This window comes from Labeo rohita, chromosome 25 (assembly GCF_022985175.1).
Source record: "Labeo rohita strain BAU-BD-2019 chromosome 25, IGBB_LRoh.1.0, whole genome shotgun sequence".
Lineage (NCBI taxonomy): Eukaryota > Metazoa > Chordata > Actinopteri > Cypriniformes > Cyprinidae > Labeo > Labeo rohita.
The window spans coordinates 23435734-23460218 of record NC_066893.1 but is presented as its reverse complement, the minus strand read 5'-3'; the positions used below and the strand labels follow the sequence as shown (position 1 = coordinate 23460218).

At 34.6% G+C, this 24485-nt stretch overlaps 2 protein-coding genes across 3 annotated transcripts; one reads left to right on the top strand and one right to left on the bottom strand.

Moving 5' to 3' along the window:
- The first annotated feature begins 227 nt into the window (after positions 1–227).
- On the top strand, positions 228–6724 carry sv2 (synaptic vesicle glycoprotein 2). The gene is made up of 13 exons (XM_051099333.1): positions 228–407; positions 777–833; positions 935–1096; positions 1462–1624; positions 1727–1848; positions 2911–3074; positions 3228–3308; positions 3420–3515; positions 3609–3697; positions 3988–4115; positions 4226–4321; positions 4454–4613; positions 6092–6724. Exons 1-13 carry the CDS (start codon positions 344–346, stop codon positions 6273–6275), a joined length of 1566 nt encoding a protein of 521 aa, XP_050955290.1. The 5' UTR covers positions 228–343; the 3' UTR covers positions 6276–6724.
- cpeb1a (cytoplasmic polyadenylation element binding protein 1a) lies at positions 6725–20913 on the bottom strand. Of its 2 annotated transcripts, XM_051099330.1 has the most exons (12): positions 20714–20913; positions 19890–19995; positions 16825–17022; positions 14770–14972; positions 14385–14640; positions 12417–12530; positions 12236–12325; positions 10960–11096; positions 10672–10870; positions 10165–10259; positions 9998–10078; positions 6725–7782 (listed from the first exon to the last, which is right to left on the bottom strand). In XM_051099330.1, the coding sequence occupies exons 1-12, from the start codon at positions 20726–20728 to the stop codon at positions 7672–7674; spliced, it is 1605 nt and encodes a 534-aa protein (XP_050955287.1). In that variant the 5' UTR covers positions 20729–20913; the 3' UTR covers positions 6725–7671. The 2 variants fall into 2 exon arrangements, with proteins under 2 accessions (XP_050955287.1, XP_050955288.1); XM_051099331.1 differs by lacking the exons at positions 19890–19995; positions 20714–20913 and adding an exon at positions 17092–17226 and having other exon boundaries at positions 6727–7782.
- Positions 20914–24485: the final 3572 nt, after the last annotated feature.

Genomic DNA, 24485 nt, shown 5'->3' with positions numbered 1-24485 from the left:
GAGAGAGAGAAACAGCGACGCCTGCAGGTCAACAGGGGCGGGGTTTGCTCTGTTGCGTCACGCACACAAGACCACGCCTATGTATTGCAAAATATTTTTTTGATACACCGTTTTTTTAGTGCAGTACTTGAGTGTCGTTATTGAGATTTACATATATTTAAATACGTAAAAAAAACTATAATTAAATGTGAGGAAGTGTGAGTGAGAGGGGCGGTGCTTAGTGACGTCAACACAAACCACGCCCACCGAAGCGTCTGTTTACAGAAGTACTGGAGTGAATTGAATCTTGTGATCAGCGATCATGTAGTTTATACTCATAAATAGTTTCATCTGAAATTTTATTATGTCTCGACGGGCTCATGAAGACACAGAACCCCTGCTTTCGTCCACTCATACCGACGAAGACGGTAAAATGCAGTATTATCACGTAAAACGTGTATTACTCGATCTCTTTCGGTTTGAATTGTTTATAATATTTAAGTTATTGATATTGTGGAGTGTTTTTAAATGAGTACAATGTTAATATGTACACTGTTCCAACAGATATATAGATTAAATCTGTATTCAGCATGAGAACGTTACGCACTAAATTTGTATGCACAAAAAATACTATAGTAGTACCATGGTACATCTATGGTGGCAATAAATGCTTTGCTATAGATCTTAAATATATAAATAAAATATTGTAATGTAATGTAATGTTTATATATATATATATATATATATGATTTATTGTAATGTATGTAATATGTACTGATATATACTGTTTTCATTAGATGACCAGGCGTCCAGAAAAAGTAAACTTTCATATGAGGAAGCTGTTGAGAAAGCAGGTTAAATCACCTTTGTTTTACCTTTATGTATTTATTGTGCTAAATAATTTGTCCTGCAATTAGTTTCATATGTGTGTCCTCATGTTTCTGTCTGTCTGCAGGGTTCGGGCTCTTCCACTGGCTGCTGTTGGTGGTCTGCGGGTGGGCGAACGCCAGCGATGCTGTGGAGATCCTGTGTGTTTCATTCCTCCTGCCCACGGCACGCTGCGACCTCCATCTCACCTCGTCCGACATGGGGCTTCTCACCGCCAGCATATTCCTTGGTTATTATCTGTGCTGTTTTCCTTTTAACTTGAATTTCTAATCAAATATCTGATCATGTTGTATTTTAAAACCAGAAAATTAGGCATTTGTGATTGATTAATGTTGAGAAAATGGTCAAAGGCAAGATTATGCAATCTCAAACAAAGACAATCAAACATTAACTTCTCATTTTTATCAAACAAATGGTTAAATCAGGTCAAAAATGCAGTTTGTTCCCTCTTGGTTGCCTTGTCACGTGTCTAAAATCTGCATGCTCAGTTTTTCAGTTATACAAGAAGTACATAACTGCTGACATAACTATGTGATTTGACTATCTTGCTGCTCAGTAAGATATAATGTGTAAAATGCCTGTTTTCTTTGAAAGGGATGATGGTTGGCGGTTATGTTTGGGGGTATCTGGCTGATCGCAGAGGAAGGCGGAGCATTCTGGTCGTCTCTCTGGCAGTGAATGGCACATTTGGGGCGGTGGCCAGTTTGGCCCCGATGTTCTGGCTCTTTTTGCTCTTGCGGTTCTTCAGTGGAGTCGGGTAACGACATGCCACGAGTTTTTACATTCACAGAGATTCTGAAGGTTTAGATTTTATGCATTTTACTAGAATCACATGAATGCATCTGTGTCTTACTCTCAGGGTCGGCGGCTCCATTCCTGTCATCTTCTCATATTTTTCTGAGTTTCAACCACGTTTGAGGAGGGGGGCTATGATTAGTGCTCTAGCCACCTTCTGGATGGCTGGAAATATTTTAGCAGCAGGTAAAACCATTGTCCTCTAAGCTAAGAGAGGAGTGTGTTTACAATTCTGTCTAAAAGGCTGTATTTTTTCCTGTTTTTTTAAAGCAGTAAAGAACAAAATCTGAACATATAGAGCTTTTCTCAAATAAAAAAAAGAAAACATACACTACCAGTCAAAAGTTTTTGAACAGTAAGATTTTTCATGTTTTTAAATGTCTCTCCTGCTCACCAAGCCCACATTTATTTGATCCACAATACAGCAAAAAATGCTGTAAATGTGTGAAATATTTTTGCTATTTAAAATAACTTGCTTTCTATTTGAATATATTTTAAAATGTAATTTATTCCTGTGATTTTAAAGCAGAATTTTCGGCATCATTACTTCTGTCTTCAGTATCACATGATCCTTCAGAAATCATTCTAATATTCTGATTTTCTCTTCAAGAAACATTTTTATTACAGTTGAGTTCCTTTCAGGATTCTTTGATGAATAGAAAGATCCAAAGATCAGCATTTATCTGAAATAAAAAGCTTTTGTAAATGATAGAAATTTACATTATAACATATAATGTTACAAAATCAGATTATTAGAATGATTTCTGAAGGATCATGTGACTGGAGTAATGATGCAAAAAATTCAGCTTTAAAATCACAGGAATAAATTGCATTTTAAAATGTATTCAAAAAGAAAACAGTTATTTTCAATGGTAAAAATATTTCAGAATTGTACTGTTTTTGCTGTACTTTGGATCAAATAAACGCAGACTTGGTGAGCAGGAGAGACTTTTTTAAAAAACATTAAAAATCTTACTGTTCAAAAACTTTTGACTGGTAGTGTATAAATAAACAATATATAAACTGAGGAATAAAAATACAAAATAAATATTAAATAAAATATATAAAGAAATAAAAATACATAAAGACAAAACTACTTAACTGTAATTGTATTAATAAATTAACTGAATTAGAAAAAAAGAGTCTAAATAATAAGCTAATAAATAGGCTATACTCAATTCATTGTCACCTGCACAAAATATTCACACTTAAATATTGATTTTAATACAGTTTTTGTGTTTTGTCCAGGTGTGGCGTGGTTGGTGATTCCTAGAACATCTTTGAACGCTGATTGGGGCTGGTTGGATTTTCAGAGTTGGCGTCTTTTTGTGGTGCTTTGCTCCGTCCCCAGTCTGTCATCAGCACTTATTTTCAGACTGTTCATGCCAGAGAGTCCTAAGTTCCTCATGGAGGTGTGTACTGACTCCACTAGGCACAATAAACACATTTAAACTGATATAAAAGTTCAACAAATTCTAGAACTTGTGTGGAATGTTCAGTTCTCTGTTATAAGCTGCATGTTTGTCATGTTTGGTGGCATTTCACTATATGTTTTTCCTCCACAGGCTGGACGTGAGACAGAGGCTTTGTCTGTGTTCCAGAAGATGTTCAACCTGAACAACAGATGCGCTACAAAACCATTTCCTGTAAGTGCCACATCACTGATGTTTGCTTTCAATTCTAGGTCAACCCTTCCCACTTTTCATAAAGAAAACTACATTTGGTTTGCTAGTTAATAAAACAGTTTCTCTTAACAGGCACCAGGTCTTGTGATCAGATCCAAAGATGATGAAGAAAAAAACAGACCCATTAGCGGCTCAAGATGTCAGCGGTTCAGCCACCAACTCAAACAGGTTCACAGCACTTTTGATGCATTACTGAGAAACTATTAATGCTAACAAAGCCTTACTGAACTCTTCATGGCCTTGCTCCTTTTTTTTTTACAGGCTGTGGACCCCATGAAACAGCTGTTTGTTGGACCACTGGCTTCCAGAAGTGTTGTTCTGCTGATTATATTTTTCTGCATTTCGTTTGGGTACTAAACTTAAATAATGAAATGATAAAGTCAAAATATTCTGCCAATTTAAGGTGTATTATTTTCTCTTAGTCAAGGTTTTTACACCAAAGTCAATCTTAATTTGATTTTACAAGGCCATTTTCCACGCTATTTGACCCTCAGAATTAAACTGGCTGTTTCTGATACTATATCATATCATTAATATTTAAATGAGCTTAGTTCTGATTGGCTGAACATCAGTTAACTTAATTTAAAATGCTGCAGATTGTAAGTAAGCATGATTCAATATTGTAATTTTCTCTGTGCAGCTATTATGGGTTATGGATGTGGTTTCCGGAGCTTTTTAAGAGAGCCGAAGATGGAGGGTCTCCATGTGCCAACACATCTCGAGTCCAAAGCTCAAAAAATGAAAGCTGCTATCCAGTCAAAACTGCAGGTTAATCTTACTAAAACCAGACCGAATGAGACTTATCATTGTGTTTCTCAATACCAAAAGCACATAAAGTGTCTTTGTGTCATATACATGCGTTTATGTGTGTTTTCTAGTCTACATGGAGGGTTTTGTAACAGCGGCTTCAAATTTGCCGGGAAACATCTTCACTATCCTGCTCATGGACAGAATTGGCGGGAAAATCCTGCTTTGTTAGTACAGGTTTTGTCTGAATGTCTGAACTGCAGCTTAAAATACTTTACTACATTAAACAAAATATTATAGAACTAATGAAGCACTACGAGGCATTTATATAATAATGCGTTTTTTTTTCTATCCGATAGCCGTCAGTTTGCTGGTGTCCAGCATGAGTGTGTTTGTCATTTACGTGGTGAAGACAAAAGCTCAGAGTCTGATCGTGTCCTGCGTGTTCAGCGGCGTTTCTGTCATCTCCTGGAACGCTTTGGACGTGGTGGGAACTGAACTTTACCCCACACAACTACGGTAAACCCTTAAATTCATTGTTAATGTAATATTAAAAGTACCAAAGTTGCATTTATTTGATCGAAAATGCAATAAAAACAATAATATTGTTAAATATTATTACAATTTAAAAATAACTGTTTTCTGTGTGAATCTATTTTAAAATATCATAAATGATCCTTCAGAAATGATGCTGATTCGCTGTTCAATTATTATATCTCACAATTCAGAATTGCGAGATATAAACTTGCAGTTGTGAGTTATAAAAGTCAGAAATTGCAAGATATAAATTCACAATTCAGACTTTTTTTCAGAATTGCGTAATATAAACACTTTTTTCTCACAAGTGCAAGTTTGTATCTTGCAATTCTGACTTTTCCACAATTGTGAGTTATAAAGTCAGAATTTCGAGATATAAACTCGCAGTTCTATAAAAAAAAAGTCACATTTTCCAAATATAAACTCGCAATTTTGAGGATAAAATCATGATTTCAAGATATAAACTTGCAATTCTGAGGAAAAAGTAACAATTTTGAGATTTAAATGTGCAATTCTAAGGGGAAAAGTAAAAAATTTGAGATATAAATAATTTTGAGAAAAAGGTAACAATTTCGAGATATAAACTCGCAATTCTAAAAGAAAAAGTAAAAATTTTGAGATATTAAATCACAATTAGGAGGAAAAAGTAACAATTTCGAGATATAAACTCACAATTCTGGGAAGAAAGTAACAATTTTGAGATATAAACTCATAATACTGAGAAAAAAGTAAGAATTTTGAGATATAAAATCGCAACTCTGAGAATAAAATTCATGATTTCAAGATATAAACTTGCAATTCTGAGAAAAAAGGTCACGTTTTCGAGATATAAACTCGCAGTTTTATGAAAAAAAGTCACGTTTTCCAAATAAAAACTCGCAATTTTGAGGATAAAATCATGATTTCAAGATTTAAACTTGCAATTCTGAGAAAAAAAAAGTAACAATTTCGAGATTTTAAACATGCAATTCTAAGGGGAAAACTAAGAATTTTGAGATATAAACTCGCAATTCTGAGAAAAAAGTAACAATTTCAAGATATAATTGCAATTCTGAGAAAAATTCAACAATTTCAAGATAAAAACTCGTAATACTAAGGAAAAAAGTAGCAATTTTGAGATTTAAAATTACAATTCTGAGAAGAAAAGTCAGTTTTGGCATATAAACGCAATTCTGAGGGGAAAAGTAACAATTTCGAGATATAAACTCGCAGTTCTAAGGGAAAATGTAAACATTTCGACTTGAGATATAAACTTGCAATTGCGAGAAAAAAAGTCACAATTACCATTTTCTTTTTTTTTTATTCCGTGGCGGAAATGGGCTTCCACAGAAAACATTTTAAATTGGAAGAATTTTTCACAATTTTATTGCTTTTTGATTAAAATAAATTCAGCCATGGTGAGCAGACAAATTCTGAGCATTGAAAGAATTAAGTTATTAATTGCACTTTCTCTTCATTAGCTCATCAGCGCTTGGGGTTTTCACCGGAGTGGGTCGTGTGGCGGCCATCATGGGAAATGTAGTTTTTGGGCAGTTAGTGGACTCAAACTGTGCCATACCACTGCTGATGGTGTCTGCGCTCCTGCTGGCAGGAGGACTGGCAGCTCTACGACTGCCTCAAACTAAACAGACTGAACTCACATGATACACACACACACACACTCAATTGACATCATCTGTCAACACTGTGATTCCGGGACCAAACACTAACCCAAAGAGCTTTGACACTTTGCAGTTTTGCCTTAATGTTGCACAAGTGCACTTGGAGAAGTCGGCCCACAGACGTTTTTTGCAGACTCTTGGTAGACTCTGCACTTTTGTGCTGATTGTGGGAATATAAAATGGTGTATTTGTATAATAATAAGTTGTATAAATTATAAATCAAATAATTTCTTGTTTATACCAAGAAAAAAATGTTTCGTGGTATTTGATTTTTTTATTTTGATGGTACAAATTAATTTTAATAGTTTATAAATGAAATCAGAGGATATTCAATTAACTTTACATTTGTATTTTATTGCATAATTCTCTTGTTCTAACACGTTCATGTTTGAACCTAGAAATAAACAGAACATCCGATGTTTCAGTGCTTCAACAACTTTATTTTGTCCAATCAGAACATTGTAAATAACCATGGCAATACTTGCAGAGCAATGAGGTAGAGACTTTGAAATTCTAAAAAGCGGCTGCAAAAGGCAACAAGGAAGAGATTATACTCTTTGGCACAGCTTGAGCGAGAAAACAGAGCGGCTAACTAAGGTTAGGAGGCTTTAACACAAAACACGAAAGTCAACGTGAGGATTCCACCTCTATCTGCTCGAACGAACGATTTTAAAACCACTGGCAAACGTTTCCCTAGTGCTACGTTAAAAAAAGTGCTACAATTTGATAAAAACTATATACAGCACAGAGGTCAGAGAACCATCCAGAGTTGCTAACGTGTATTCGATCTGATGGATGATTGACGGCGGGGTGGTTGCTAAGCAACAGCATCAGCCAGCTGTGATGTCACTTCCGGGAGCATTTCACAAGCCAAGATGCTCATCAACCATTTAATAGAGTGTTAAAAAGGTTAAATAAAGAAAAGACGCTTGAGGCAGGCAAACTTAAAAATCAGGTTCATATGCTATGACCTAAACCAGCAGTAGAAAAGCAGATAAAACCACCTTAAAAATTAATAAAATCAAAATAATGACCTTAAAACACCACTAGTAACAAAAGAGAAGCCAAAGGCACCGACTGGCATTTGCCTGCATCAGAGGGTCACACCTGCGAGATAAACTAATAATCTGTGCATGCAAAATCTAAAACACAACTCCTAAAATCAGATCTCCATGGCGATGGCTGTCTGGTTAACTGTGCAAACGGGTCACAATCAACGAAACCCTTTAGTGTGCATAGAGCCTTAATGAACAAGAACGAGAGCAGTGCAATACAACGCAGTGACTTCCTCAAGTGAGTCGCCCCTGACTCACGCTAACATCCTTCCCCCGAAACAGTGAACTCAGTCCGGACTCTTCCCCACGCCGGCAGCGGTGGGTTTATTTGGGGTTCAGGCCCTTCTGGTTGCGCATGAGTGGCTGGTGGCTGCTCAACACGTCCAGAGAGTGCCGCCAATGCCAACATGACCGACAGTAGTATTTGAAACAGGCCTGAAGAGTTAACAAAAATGTATGCGTTACACAGCGCAATCTAACAACAGTTTGGTTTGGTTGGTTGTTGGGGTGTAGAAAACTGATTTATTTTATGTTTTTATCAATAAATTGCATCTATACATAAATAATTGCAAATCTGAATCTGTCTACATATATATATATATATATATATGTGTGTGTGTAGCGCAAATATAAAACAACGCCAATATTACAATATATAACATTAAAAAGTGTATAAATCACAACCGTTTTTAATAAGTAAGTAATACTGTCCGATAGTGACAGGTAAAGTTACAGCAGGAGTCTGCATCTCTCTCGCCTCCCCTGAGCCCACTGAGTTTTAACAGACCCCCTAAAATGAGTCGCATGAGGGGAGGCAATGGCTCAATCGATCATTTGATTGGATATGACTGGTTATGTTCGGCTGTGATTGGTTCATGAAATAAATCCCGGCTCTTGTGCTGAATGAACAATATAATGGCATTAATGGGAAGACAAAAAAAAAAGTGAGTAAACAGCTCATACGCTTACATATAACCATTTTTGTTACGTCAAAATAAGACTTAAATGGCATGAAAACATACAGAGCCCCTATAGGGACATGGTGGTGGAAGGAAAAATATTTTTTTTAATGTCTTGTGTTCTCTCGCAAAACCAGTTGAGTTCAGACAAACACATTTTCTGTTTACTTTACAACTTGTAGTGGTTCATACAGCCCTGTACATTCACAGTGTAGCATTTCATAGAGATTTATTTTGAACTGGGACTCAAGTGTAATGAAATACAGTTAGTGCTTACAGTTCAAGGCACATCTTTGCAGTTTTCACTTAATGTGCTATAACGGTGACACTGGAGGCCCAAATTCGGTATTAATAAATACTGTTAATATTAGAGGTGTAATGGTACACGAAAAGTTTCGGTACGGGTCTTTCGGTTCGGTACGCATGTGTACAGCATTTTTTTCCCCCAGGAAATTCAAACAATAAATGCCGTTTTGACATTTTGGCTCTTTGATGTGGCATGACAGATCGCTGTATAAACGCCTTGGAGAGCCGCTTCTGGGATGGTTCAGAAACTTGCTATTTTACAGACAAGCATTGACTAGAGTGGATGCAATCAGCTCCAGTGGCTGCGTCAGAGCCGTTAACACACCGCAGACTTGTGCATCGTCTGTTCAAATGGCAGCACGGAGCGCGAGTGAACGCGATCATTCTCTCCTCTGTACTACTAGTATTAACGCAAATAAAAACGAATCAACATCTCACGCCTCATGTAATCACTCAATCAGAGTTTCAATCATGGTAAGACGTCAGCAAAACAGCATGGAAATAAAACGTCATGTAGCATTTCATTTACCTCAGTCATCAGTGTCCACAGCTTATTATTTCACTAGAGAAATTAAGTCTACAGAAGAGCATTTCGCAAAATATTACACTAAATACTCATTATATTGTACATACATTTCTTCTGACTATATTTCTTTATATTTGAGTCCAAGTTTAAAATAAAACTCTATGAAATGCTACACTGCTACAGCTGTAAAGTGAACAGGAAGACTTTGTCCGAACTGGTTTTGTGAGAAAGCACAAATATCTTTGCAAGGGAATGCAAAGTTTCTTAAGGGAACACAAAAGTTTTGCAAGAGAGCGCAAAAAATGTGAAAAATAAATTTTTCCTACCACCCTAAATTTTTTCCACCACCATGTACGTATAGGGGCTCTGCAAAAAATCTGTGGGAGTTTTCAGTGAGTAATCAACTTGGTGAAATTTAAAATAAACCTCTGTGTCCAATATTTACCAAGCTTTGATGACTGAAAAATAATAAATAAATAATAAAATAATAGCTCAACCAAATACTGTGGCATGAATTTACATTTGATTTAAAACAAACAAACAAAAAAAAAAAATTTAACTCCTCTTTTCAGAAAACCACCACATGTATATATATATATATATATATATATATATATATATATATATACACACACACACACACACACACATATTTATAAATAGATAGAGATTCAAATTTTTGAGAATGATTCAATTCTATATGTAAAACTTATTTAAAATGGCAACTAAAAATCAAATGAATCTAGACTGTGTACCAAACTGATATCAAAACTAATTGATTAATTGATAATGAAATGTAAAGCTTGCTTTTGAATTTAACCAAAACCCAGTCAATTGATAATCAGCGTCTGATTCCTACCTGAGCCCTACAGAAGAACGGGCCGGGCTGACTGTTACAGATTTGGCACATGGAGTCATCCAGATACGGGTCAATCTGGACCTACAGAGGAAACACGAAGAGAGATAATTAGATTCACAGGGCTGATCCCACAGCATATGGCATATCTGAGTCCTGCTCTTCTGTACCTTCTTGGTAAACTTGCAGGTTTTAATCTGCACAAACGCTGCAGTCACGGCTTTCAAGTAGCTCCTCTGACTCCTGAACGTCACTCTGCCGGAGCCTACACGATCAAACACAATACATTCACTTTATGACTGAAGAAATTGTAAGACTGTATACATATACACTGCAAAAAAAATAATTTTAAGTTGTAAAAAAAAAATAGCATAAAATCAGCATATCAGAATGATTTCTGAAGGATCATGTGACACTGAAGACTGAAGTAATGATGCTGAAAATTCAGCATTGCATTTTACAATGTATTCAAATAGAAAATAGTTATTTTAAATAGTAATAATGTTTCACAATATTAATGTTTTTACTGTATTTTTGATCAAATAAATGCAGTCTAGATGGGCACAAAATACCATTCTAAACATTACTTTATTCCAAATGATCCCAAACATTCGATTTCCAGTATAAATCCCACAGCTATTTTTGTTTCAGTGTAGATGAGAGGAGAATGGACAAACCTATGGGATATTTGTGCTTGTCTGTGTCGATGCCTGCGTACATGACCCCTCCAAAGAGCTCGTCCATGATGTGGGCCAGACCCTCTGCATTTAGCATCCCATGCAGAGCGCCCACGAACACCGTCTTACTGCGGCAGAGGCGTTGAGAGGGACAGCGGATGAAATTGCTGTCTGAGATCACCCATGGAATGACCTGCACCTGCAGCACAGCAAGTGAGAGGGCGGGGTCAGAGGTCAGAGGTCAGGGGTCAGGGGTCAGGGGTATGTTTAAGTGCATGATCTTCTCACATCTTTGCTGTGGATTCGCCTGCTGGACAGTTTGTAGTAGAACTCGAGATAATCGTCAGACTGCAGGCGGTGTTGAGTACAGGCCTGCAGGAGCGTCTTCACTGACTTCTCCCAGTCAAATAGCAGATACACGTAACCTACACAAAAACAAACTACATATGAAAACAGAGCACTATATGTGTGACCCTGGACCACAAAATTAGTCTTAAGTAGAATGGATATATTTGTAGCAATAGCCAAAAATACATTGCATGAGTCAAAATGATCGATTTTTCTTTTATGTCAAAAATCATTAGGATATTAAGTAAAGATCATGTTCTATGAAGATATGTTGTAAATTTCCTACCATAAATATATCAAAACTTAATTTTTGATTAGTAATATGCATTGCTAAGAATTTCATTGTCATTGAGTTTCAATGCCACCAAGTCAAACAGGCAAAATAAGATTAATATAAATTATTATAAAGCATGAATATTATGAATAGTAATAAATATAAATGTACAAATGTATCAATATATGAATAAATTACATTATTATGAATAAGACAAATATGGTAGTTAAAATGTTAAGCAAATTTGATAATTTTTGTAATTTTAATAATTACAAAGCTGCTTTATGAAATATATGCATATAAAATATGAGTTAAACTAAAAAAATTATATATCTTAGTAAAGTCTAATATTTATTTTTTTAACTGAATGATTAAATGGCTTGATGATTTTGTATTGTCTATTTATTGCCATCATTAAAGGCAGTTTAAGTAAGGTTATTATTGTTATCTAAAACTAAAATTATTGAAGACATTTTAAATTAATTTAAATTAAACTAAATTGAAATTTTAACCTTTTAACTTTAACCTAAAACATAAATAAATAAATAAATACTACTACTACTACTACTAATAATAATAATGACCAAATAGCATAACAAAATTGTAACAAAGGTATTCTTGCTGTTACTTTATCAAACTCAGTAAAGATTTCTCAACAAAATGATGCGTGACACACATGCTGATAATTTGGAAATTATTTTAAAAGCTTTCTATTTCCTGAAAAGCATCAATAATCCACCAGGGGGCATAAGACATGACAAAATTTCACTGTACAAAATTTCAGGAAAGTGCTGATCATGTAAATGATATTGAGACTCTAGAAAGCCATGGATCATACATCAAATATGTTTCTGTGCTGGCTCTTTTTGCACTAAGCTTCCTTAGTATGAAATGCAGTTGAATTGTAAATGAAATATGCTACTATAAGGATTTTACTGTTACCTTGCGGAGGACAGCGTGGATGTTTACCATCTTTACCAGGCCACTCGACTTTCAATGGACCGAAAACACTAAATGTGTTCAACAGACTCGCTACAGAGACAGAAAAGTTGTTATTTACAACTTGTTTGTGTTCAGAAACATAATACAGAATAAAAACCTACATGAGTGTCAGTCATCTCACCCTCTGTGATGTCCCATGGCACTCCTCCCAGAAACACTTTACAGGAGTAAACAGGGTTTTTGTAGTGGCGTGGAGGAAGTCGTCCTTCCCAGGTGTAAGTGGCTTCATTTACAGCTGTGAGAAATGGTCAGCCATACAGTAATTAAAGGAGAAGTTCACTTCCAGAAAAAAAATGTACAGATAATTTAATTACCCCCTTGTCATCCAAGATATTCATGTCTTTCTTTCTTTCTTTGTAAAGAAATTATGTTTTTAAGGAAAACATTTCACGATTTTTCTCCATATAGTGGACTTCAATGGTGCCTCCAATTTTGAACGTCCAAAATACAGTTTAAAGGCAGCTTCAAAGGGCTCTAAATAATCCCAGCCGAGGAAGAAGGGTTGTATCTAGCAAAAGGATTGGTTTTTTTCCAAAAAGAATTACAATTTATAAACTTTTTAACCTCAAACGCTTGTCTTGTCCCGACTGCCTAAACTTCAGTTTTTTCCGGTTCATGACAGTATGTTGAAAAACTCCCATCTTATTTTCTCCTCCAACTTCCAAATCCTCCTACATCGCTGTTTTACCTTTTTTTGTAAAGGGTGTTTGATCTTCTTTGCATATTTACTTTGTAAACACTGGGTTGGTACTTCTGCAGCGATGTAGGATGTTTTCCTCAAAAAATATAATTTATTTATGACTGAAGAAAGAAAGACATGAACATCTTGGATAACAAGGGGGTGAGTGCATTATTTGTACATTTTTGTTCTGGAAGTGAACTTCTCCTTTAATAACAGCTAAAGACAGTCTGCATCACAGCTAAACGCAATGCTTTTAAGAAGTTCAATTTAATGTTCAACCATTTTAACCTTGTAAAGTGTGACATATGAAATAACAGGCAGAAAAATATTTTTTAAGTATCATATTCGATATGTCTGGCATTTATAGCTTATATAGTATGATATTTTTTATTCAGAGGCATGAGTAAAAATATGCAACTTAGTGTGATTGCTGATATTCATGGCCAAAATGTAAGATGCAGTTCTGATAGCTTGTGTAAGGAATGACTGATGACAGGCTGTTGAATTATTACATAAAAAGAAATTTGCATGTCAAATATGAAATGGCAGGTATTATAGTGTTAAAAGGATAGTTCACTCAAAAATGAAACTTAGCCCATGATTTACTCACCCTCAAGCCATCGTAGTTCTATATGACTTTATTCTTTCAAATACAATCAGAGTTATATTAAAAAATGTCCTGGCTCTTCCAAACTTTATAATGGCAGTGAATGGTTGTTGAGATTTCGAAGTCCAATAAAGTGCATCCATCCATCATAACAAAGGCTCCACTCGGGTCCAATAAAGGCCTCCTAAAGCAAACTGGTGGATTTTTGTAAGAAAAATATCCATATTAAAACTTTATAAACCGTGATCTCCAGCTTCTGCTAGCTGCTGTAACTATCGCGTTCATAGGAGAGTGGCATAGGGATATTTTTCTTACACAAAAACGCATTGATTCGCTTCAGAAGGCCTTTATTAACCCCCCAGAGCTATGTGGAGAACTTTTTATGATGGATGGATGCACTTTATTGGACTTCGAAATCTCAACAGCCATTCACTGCCATTATAATTATAATTCTGATTAGAGTAATCTGAAAGAATAACGTCATATACACCTAGGATGCCTTGAGGGTGAGTAAATCATAGGCTAATTTTCATTGATGGGTGAACTATCTCTTTAATTTGATATGGCATCTTATAAACATGACACTCACAATGTGAAATGCTGAAAACTAACAACTAGCCATCTGCATTCATAGTGTGAGCATCACATTTTATTTAATAACATGTCATGTTAAAAATAGTTCAACTGTCAACTGTCAAAAACCCCTGCTTTAAGTTTCTCTGTGCTCCGACTAGCTGTTTTTAAACATAAGTAACATTTTAAGCAAATCTGTTTAGCACAGGTGGCTAGAGTCACTGTACCTGCAGCTTGTTTATGCAGTTTCGCCTCCCTCTCGATGCAGAACGTGGGTTTCTTCAAGCCCAAAGCGTCCCAGCCGGGCCAGACGGGACCTGTGGACCAGCACCCAACCACTGACCCCTCGGCCCGTGCACTGGAAGCATTCGTGAAGGCGTTTAGAGGGTTCTGCTCCAAACGGGCATCCGTGTCCAGTTTCACACCCTCTGCCTGCAGTCCAGGCAGCATCAGGGGCAATGGAGGAGAAACTCTGAGAGAGACCTAATAGAGACAGATACAGATTGAACTTTACTGTAACTTTTTGAACTCTGTCGCCATAGAAACAGAATCTTTGAAAGGTTACACTGCACTCTTTTGGGTTCCGTATCAGAGCGGAATGTTATTGCATACCAGGTGGTCGGATCCTGACGAGATGGCGCTGTTCTCCGAGTTGACGGGGCTGCTGGATCCCGAGTGCAGCAGAGAGTGAGGTTCGAGTGCCGCCATGAGGCTGGAGAAGTGCTCCAGTGGATCTCCAGATGCAGACTCATGGGTCTGGAAAGCGTGCTGCTGACCTGAATCACTGCCTTCTGAAGCACCCAAGAGATCCAATGCTGCAGGAGAGATAAAAAAACAGCATATCAGAATGATTTCTGAAGGATCATGTGACACTGAAGACTGGAGTAACGATTGAAATTCAGCTTTGATTATAGGAATACATTACATTTTAATATATTAAAATAGAAAAGAGTTATTTTAAACTGAAAAAATATTTCACATTAATATTGTTCTTACTGTATCAAATAAAAGCAGCCTTGTTTAAACTAATAAATAATACAAAAATATTTATAAAATATGAACACAAAATATTAGTATTAGCTGTTTTTTACAAATTGGCCAAATTCTGGCTAAACCTGTGAGTGCTGTGAGTTATCATTTGTGTATATCTGTTTGAAATGCTGTCCAAAAATAACACTTTAGCTCAATTCCTGTGAAAAGACTGAATGAATTGCTGGATGAGACAGCAGAAACCAGCTCGGTCTGTGTGCGTGTGTGTGCGCGTGTGTCCCTCTATTACTGGATTTGGGTCAGAACAAACCTTAGGCACATCATGGCTTTCATTTAAAACATGGATGGACACACGCATATACGCTTGTAATTTGAGATAGGGAAGCTAAAGGGAAAGTCAAAATGAAATGCAAGCCAACGCTGAAAAATCCAGCATTCTGTCCTCAGTGAACGGTGTGAAAATGATTAGTCATGAGTGAGAAATCAAGATATGAGACATCACTACAGTTCAGACCTTCTAGAAGAATCCAACCAAACAAAAACATTTTCTTTACTGGTATTTTTATCCTGCTTTATATATAAAACAACACTGATTGAGGTTTATGCTTAAAATAAAAAATAACTATTTTTAATATATACAAACACTGTATATAGGTATAGATATAAGTAGTTAAAAAGAAATCATAAATTGAATGAATTATTATTAATTTATGTGTACTTTACAGTAAATATACATATAAATGAACCTATATTTAACTATTGGAAACCTAAGTTTAATTTACATATATTATTATTAAACAAAAAAAAATCTAATATACATATATACAAAAACTACATATTTGTAATTATATATGTATATTTATTTTAATTTTATAATTTATGTTTATATATAGATATTTCAAAATGTAAAAAAATCTTAAATTCAATGAAGATCCAATGTGTGTGTGTATATATATATATATATATATATATATATATATATTAGTTACAGTAGTATTTTTTTAATTACAGTAGTAAAACATATAGTGAATATACATATTATATAACATAATATAAAATGTATCATTATATGAAACCTGTATTTAATATATACATTTTTATAAATATTTATAATGAATATTAAATACATTTTAATTTTATATATATATATATATATATATATATTTTTTAATTATTAAACATGTTTTATAGGTTTCAAGTATTAAAAAATCATACATTTAAAAAAGATTCAATTTATATGATGTACTTTACAGTAAATATGCTAATCATATAAACAATATGAAAGTATATATTACATTATATTACACATATTTTTTTATTAACTGTATAAAAAAACACATCGACTGATTGTTATGTGCATATTAATTAACAATATATACAATATTCAAGACAATCTCTGAAGTCAATTCTTATTTTTCTTTACTTTGCTACTCTAGTAAATGTATTTGTTGTGGATGTTTATATATTTTACCCTCTTTGTATTCTAAAATATTTTATTTATTATTTATATTTTTATATTCAAATTATTTCTATATTTTATTTCTATATTTCTGTATATTACTAGACAATCAAGACAAAAACACTGAGAAAGTCTTAAACTAGTTTGAACAGACAGATAGGAGCGGCCATTTAACATTTCAACAGTATGCTTTTCGCTGGTCACACAGGTTCACTCACCGGGCGTTTGGGAGCAGGGTTGGGTCGCCTGCTGGGACTCTGGGCGGCTCCAGGGCTGCTGGTTCCAGCAGGGGAAGCTCAGAGACAGCAGGCCCAGACTGAGCTCATCAACACTGGGCACGGCAGCCAGAGGATCCTGCTGCTCTGGAGCGAACAGCATTCTGCTAACCAGCGGAGAGCAGGCTGTGCCTGAACCATCTATGAGAGAGAGAGAGAGAGTTACAGAGGCATAAAGACACACAACCGAACCCGGTTTCCTATACCGACCTGCAGTGGGTCCAGTGGAGGTCATCATACCGCTGTGTGTTCATCACTGACCTGTTAAACATGTGACCAGCCCGCTCAAACCTCACACACTGCTGCTAGTGCTAAAGCCATGCTCACTCCATTACACACACACTCGGTCTGCCAGAACAGCCTCACCACCTCCCGTCCCTCTGTGTGTGTGTGAATCACGTGTACTGTCTGTCTCTCTGGCCCGTCTCCCGTTCATGGCCTGACTCAGCAGAGAGACAGACGGAAGGGGGCAGGGCTCCAGTGATCACTATGATTCAGCTCGTTTGATTTCACACACACTTGTCTCTCTCTGCTAAACCCAGGCTGTACCAGACACACCCTAGCGTCGGACTAAAGGGGTGTTCACACTCACAGCAAACAAGTGTACAACATTACTGGGGCGTGTCCAGAAATATAGGATGTGATGGGGGCGTGTCTGAAAATATGCAACGTGATGGGTTACCATTTTTGATATTAAAAACAAATAAGCAAGCCCAGGCCAGATGAGAAACAGTAACGCAAAAGTAACATAATGCATTACTTTTTATAAAAGATAACTATCTCAGTTACTTTTATCTAAGGAGTAATGCAATGTTGTAATGCATTACGTTTAAAAGTAACTTTCCCCAACAATGGCAACATGATGTGAGCATGTCCAAAGTATGCAACGTGATTGGGGCAAAAGTATGCAGCCTGACAGGGCGAGTCCACCAGCAATTCTACCAGCAGATTTTGCCCTTTTACATGTCAAACTATTATCGCAGTAAAAACAATAAATAAATACTCTCAATTTTTTTGATACTGTTTCCGTTACGTGCTGTTACTTTGTAATTATTTGTAAACTTTACTAGCAAATTATGAGTGAAAATTGTTTTACTCAGTGTACGGGCAAACCCACATCTAAACTGCATGTAAAAACTTTGGTGATAGAGTCAAACATATTTTACATATTCTCCAAGAAAAAGTAATGTGCCCCCCTCCATGTAGATTAGAATATTTTCAGTATTTCTGCTGTAATTATGGCCAAACTGCTTGTTTTCCAATTTTTTAAGTGTTTACATATTTATATATTGTATTAAATAACAACGATTCATTTCAAAAATCAGTGATTTAAAAAAAATAATGAGTTTGCATCTTGGTTATATGTTTTTTTAGCATTTCAGTTTAAATTAACAGTTAGATTATTTTAATTTATTAATAATTGATTATAAAAAATATATTCATAATCAATTAATTAAAATGAAAAAAATCACCATCTTATGCATAGTGTATATATAATACAAAAAACTGTTTTGGCTCTTTTATATATATATATATATATATATATATATATATAATTACACACACACTAACAGTCAAAAGTTTTTGAACAGTAAGATTTTTCATGTTTTTTAAAGAAGTCTCTTTTGCGCACCAAGCCTAAATTTATTTGATCCAAAGTACGGCAAAAACAGTAAAATTCTAAAACATTTTTACTATTTAAAACAACTGCTTTCTATTTGAATAATTTTAAAACATCATTTATTCCTGTAATTTCAAAGCTGAATTTTAGCATAATTCCTCCAGTCGCATAAAACTTCAGAAATCATTCTAAAATTTTGATTTGCTGCTCAAGAAAACATTTATTATTATTATTATGTTGAAAACAGCTGAGTATAATTTTTTTTCAGATTTTTATGGTAAATAGAAAGATCCAAAGATCATTATTTTAGATCATATTTTTGGCAAGGATGCTTTAAATTGCTCAAAAGTGATAAAGTGTGATAAAGACATTTATAATGTTACAAAACATTTCTATTTCAGATAAATGCTGTTCTTCTGAAATTTCTATTCATCAAAGAAGTCTAAATGTTTTCAACATAATAATGTGTTTTTGGGCAGCAAATCAGAATATTAGAATGATTTCTAAAGAATCATGTGACTGGAGTAATGATGCTAAACCCTAGCTTTGAAATCACAGGAATAAATTACATTTTAAAATATATTCAAATAAAAAATAGCTATTTTAAACAGTAACAATATTTCAAAATTTTACTGTTTTTACTGTACTTTGGTGAGCAGAAGAGACTTTTTTTAAAAAAAAACATTAAATCTTACTGTTCAAAAACTTTTGACTGTATATATATTGTTAAGGGCATACTAGTTAACTATACTAATTAACTACTTTGAATGTTAATTGCCATTCGAAACTACTTTTTCATCCGTAATATGATATATTTCTGAGTAAAGGTGAAATTACATTACATTATGAGACAAACGCATAGGTCGGGTATTAATTTTAACCATAAGGAAAATGAATAGTGTGCGTTACATACCATACAAGTATGCTAAAGCAATTGTCAAATATCTGTTTGGCGATTGGTTAACAATAGTCTGTGTGGCCTCAGTGACATCAGCAGAAATGGAAAGCATCAGACTATCAGAGTTATTACTGTTATTACTGCACGGTAACAACACTTTACAATAAACTTCCATTTGTTAACATTAGTTTAACTACATTAGTTAACATGAACTAACAATAAAAGCATTTATTAATTTTAGTTGATGTATTTTCAACATTTCCTAATTATTCGATATTATTTATTGCACCTGAGCTACAAACAATTAACAGCTGTATTTTTATTAAATAACAATTAATACATAACGCAACAAATGTTTTGCTCATTGTTAGTTCATGTTGACCTTACTGGGACCTAACATTTTGATTAAAGATGATGAAGGAATAACAGGCAGTGATGAACTGTACACAATAAGACCAGAAACTGCGTGCATGTGTTTGTGGATCTCACCTGGGAAGTGTTTCCAAACATTTTGCGGATTGGCTCCTGTGAGCGGCCCAAAGACCCCGTCAGCTCCAGGATCTCCATAAGCATCACTGCAATGTTTTTCCTCTCTCTGTTAAAAAGAAACAGCATGGTACATGCACAAATAGATGCCAGAATTGTCATATTAGCTAAACATTTCCTTTAATTGCAACTAGTAAACTAAAGGGCAACTTGTACTTGACTTTTTAAGCAGGCCTATATTCAACTTGCTAATTAAAAATTAAACCTCAAAATTACACATAAACACACTTTTGAGACAACCTACAGTAGCAAACTATGAAAAACTCCACTAGCTTACTGTTAAGTGTGTCTTAAAACCTAGTGAGCTCCCTATTTAGTCAGCTTAAGTTTATTTTTACATTTTTATGCCTTAATGCTCTCCAGTTGCCTTCCCTGGTGAAAAAACCAGCATATGCTGGTAGGTTTGTTTTGATGCTGGAATGCTGGTTAGGTAGGTTTTAATGCTGGTTTAAGCTGGTCCTCTGCTGGTTTATGCTGGTCCTTGACCAGCAACATGACCAGCAAAAACCAGCAAAGGACCAGCTTAAACCAGCATCAAAACATACCTAACCAGCATTCCAGCATCAAAACAAACCTACCAGCATATGCTGGTTTTTTCACCAGGGTGTTGTGACTTGTCTCAATTTGTGTACGTTGTGTTTGCATTGTTTTCATCACCCACAGCTAAGCTGCAAATGTTTGGTGCTGATGTAGAATTCGCGCCATTAAAAAACTGAAACTGAAAGTGTGTGTACGTCCCTCTTTCACACACATAGACTGTCTCTTACCCTCCAGAAATCCATTAAAGCGTCAATATGCAGTTCAAAATGACAAAACACGCTAATTTTTACTTTATAAAACAGCTCAGGCCGCAACTCAAAACAAGTGTAACGCAGCTCCACTACACACTCCTGCTCAAACCAGAAAACGTTTCAGTCATTTTCGGATTAAACAGGTGCATGACTACAGCATTAGCAAATCACGCGCACAGTGGACGCCGGGGCTAGTTGTCACACGGCAAGGGTTCAGGGTTCAGTAATTCAAATGCGTTTTCAGCAAGTATTAGTTTACACAACGTTTTAAATTAAACATGCTAAAATAAAACCTGTATATCATTTCTGTAACATCTGTGATCAGAAATTAAGGGAACATATATATATTAAAGATACTTTCACAATTTAAATTGAGCTGAAAAGCCGATAATAATCTGCTACACTGTGACCGCTATTGGGGCATGTTGTCACAACGGTCAACGTATGTTGGAAATAACGACGAAAACGTTCAATTACTTTTTGTAGATAAGTTATGCGTCCATATACAGAAATTACGTTTAATAAATAAACCAACTGGGATAAAGTGTGACAACTTGCCCCGGTTACATCTAGCTGCAACTCTTCCTATTAGATTTTTTTTCACATCCGTGAGGGCAATTTCTATAATCACTTAATTTTAATCACCATACTATGTTGTCTTTAATGTCAAATACTTAAATTTACCCAGTTACTTTAATAAATATTACAACTGATGTCAATAGTTGTAATAGACAATAATTATAACAACAGACTGTTTGAAATTGTATCTACATGTAAAAAACAGGAGCTCATAGGGCTATAATAATATGATAAAAATCATTATTGTAAATTATTGCTCTTTATATTATAATAATGATTATTTATCGATACAGAAAATATAAAACGTTCCGTTTCGTTCTGGGCACGTCACATCCTGGCTTCACAGAGAAACATTAGCCTACTTTAGTACAAGTTATGGATAAACTGCCGTTAGTAGGCCTATCGCTTAAGATACGAAATTAATCTTAATTTATTTACATCGTATTTGCCGTGTTGTTTATGATGAGGTAATCGATGCGAGGTCAACAACAGCTCCGACGTTTCAGCGCTGACTAATCTAAGCGCTTTCGATTGGCCAATGCGTTCCTAAATTCAACTGAAACGCGCTTGATTGGTTACAATTCTCAACGCTACACGAAATAGCGTGTAAACGCAATCGGATGGAGTGTGAGCGAATCTAATTACTTAAATTGACACTTTTCATTCATTTTCACATTTCATTTTAATCACTACAGTCGTAATACATTGTTTAATTATGCAGGTGCTTTTTTTTATTTCTCTTTCAAGAACAAAAATACAAAGATACATAACATCAAACATAAAATAAACAGAAGTAAAAGTGGGGGACACATATAACAAGTATGCATCATGGAGGGTAAAAAATAAAATTTTACAAACAACATTTTTTAATATTAGAGACGTTTTTATACATTTCTTGTTTCTAGTACCTGAGATCAATGAGTCGTAAAATATATTAAGGTCTTTACAAAAAAAAAAAAAAATTAAAAGAGGGAGTAATAGACATTATTTTTGTTTTATGTATATGGAACTTCCCAAGAAGTATTAACACCTTTAAAGTGTTATCTACTACATGTGATCCAGTATTGCAATTCAAAAAAAGATCATAGATTCATCTATTTTAATTATTTTATAAAATATATCAAAAACCAACCTAGATACCTACTTCCAAAAATCTTCAGAGTATTTACAATTATGAAATAAGTGTATAAGTGTTTCATTTTCTAAATTACAAAATGAACATTTAGGTGAGACATCTTTCCTAAACTTGTTAATAAAAGAGCTATAAGGATAGTACCTGTGCAATATCTTAAAATGTATTTCCTTTACCTTATTTGGGAGTAAAAATTTATTAGATGCCAACCATATTTTCTCATTAGAAGGTATGAGGAAGAATTTTTTTCACTTCATGAGTGTTTTTGGAAAACAGCTGACATCTCGAGTAAGACATTTTCTAATGTGTGAGTTATTACATTTAAAATCCATGATATTAATACCTCCAATAACAAGATTTGGAATTTGTCTGAGAGCTGAATAATAACTGAGATGTAGTTTTACAAGGTAAATCAATTTAGGGGAAATGCTTTTCACAACCAAATTATAATCACTACAAGAAGATTCAATCCCAGAGAAAGAAAGAAATTGCTGATAAGTATAAATCTCACCATTAGTGTTCAATAAGTCAGAAAGAAATACAATCCCTTAATCAAACCAATCTTTTTTAAATATACTCTTATTTTTAGACAACACAAATTGGTTATTCCATAGTATGCATGAACGAGGAGAGAAATTATGTTTAAAGGCTAATTTTCATGCTTCTAATGATTGCTTATGAAAGTTTGATAATTTTATGAGGTGCCTTTTTGCATCTTCCCTCCATTCTTCCTGTAGGAGTGGGCGTGGCCATTTGTAAATTTTATGGGAGCGCCTTCCGGTCCCATTGGTCTCATTGTCTTTAAAGGAGAAGTCCACTTCCAAAACAAAGATTCACATATAATGTACTCACCCCCTTGTCATTCAGTCGTAAAGAAATTATATTTTTTATTTTAAACTGTTGTTTAAAATTGTATCTATATTATACATGTAAAAAACAGGAGCTCAATAATATGATAAAAATCCCTGTTGTAGATTATTACTCTTTATACTTTATATTATTTATGTAATAATGATTATTTATCAATGTAGAAAATATAAAACGTTTTGTTTCATTTTGGGTACGGTCACATCCTGGCTTCACAGACAAACATTAGCCTACTCTAGCACAAATTATGGCCTAGCTTTTAAGCTACGAAACTAATCGTATTAATCTTATTACAAAATTAATTTATTTACATCATATCTGACGTGTTGTTTATGATGGGGTAATCGCTGACAGGTCAACAACAGCTCCAGCGTTTTCAGCGCTGACTAATCTAAGCGTCTCTGATTGGCCACTGCATTACTAAATTCAACAGGAACGCGCTTGATTGGATGTAAGGCTCAACGCTGCCCAGAACAGCGAGTAAAAACAATCTGATGGAGTGTGAGCGAATCTAAATGTAATTCCATGATACTTTTCATTCATTGTCATACACACTGTAAAAAATAAAAAACACAATTTGTTGAGTCAGCTTAAAATAATTTGTTACCCTGCTGCCTTAAAATTTTAAGTTCAGCCAAACAAAAAAATTTTATTCAACTTGAAATGTTAAGTTGTACTAAGTAACAACTTAGATATTTGTGTTTGTTAAACTTAACAAATGGAAGTAACCCAGCTGCCTTAAAATTTTAAGTTGATTCAACTCAAATATCTAAGTTGTCATTTAGTATAATTTAACATTTCAAGCTGAATAAACTTTTTTTGAGTTGACTGAACTTAAAATTTTTAGGCAGCCAGGTTACAAATTATTTTAAGTTGACTCAACAAATTGTTTTTTACAGTGCAGCTGTAATGCATTGTTTAATTAAACAGGCGCATTTTTTGCCCCTTCGTCTTGAATTTATGGGGCATTTTTACAACAAGTCCTCGTTAATTTCCGACCGTGGACATGATATAAACACATCAAAGTTAAATAAAAAATAGACGACATCTTAATTTGAGTGTGCGTTCTCTTTTATTGACATTTAAAACTCTTTATAATAAATAGAGATATAATATTTAAACAACACATGATTTCCCACAGTCACACAGAGATGAGTCAGTAAAGCTGGA

Excerpts from the sequence above, each read along its gene's own strand:
- sv2 (XM_051099333.1), top strand. The coding sequence starts at position 344 with ATGTCTCGACGGGCTCATGAAGACACAGAACCCCTGCTTTCGTCCACT. Across the intron at positions 4,116-4,225 it reads CTATCCAGTCAAAACTGCAG|TCTACATGGAGGGTTTTGTA; the intron begins GTTAATCTTACT and ends TGTGTTTTCTAG. Across the intron at positions 4,322-4,453 it reads TGGCGGGAAAATCCTGCTTT|CCGTCAGTTTGCTGGTGTCC; the intron begins GTTAGTACAGGT and ends TCTATCCGATAG.
- cpeb1a (XM_051099330.1), bottom strand. Across the intron at positions 14,973-16,824 it reads ACCCTGCTCCCAAACGCCCG|CATTGGATCTCTTGGGTGCT; the intron begins GTGAGTGAACCT and ends TCTCTCCTGCAG. Across the intron at positions 7,783-9,997 it reads CGTTCTTCTGTAGGGCTCAG|GCCTGTTTCAAATACTACTG; the intron begins GTAGGAATCAGA and ends TTAACTCTTCAG.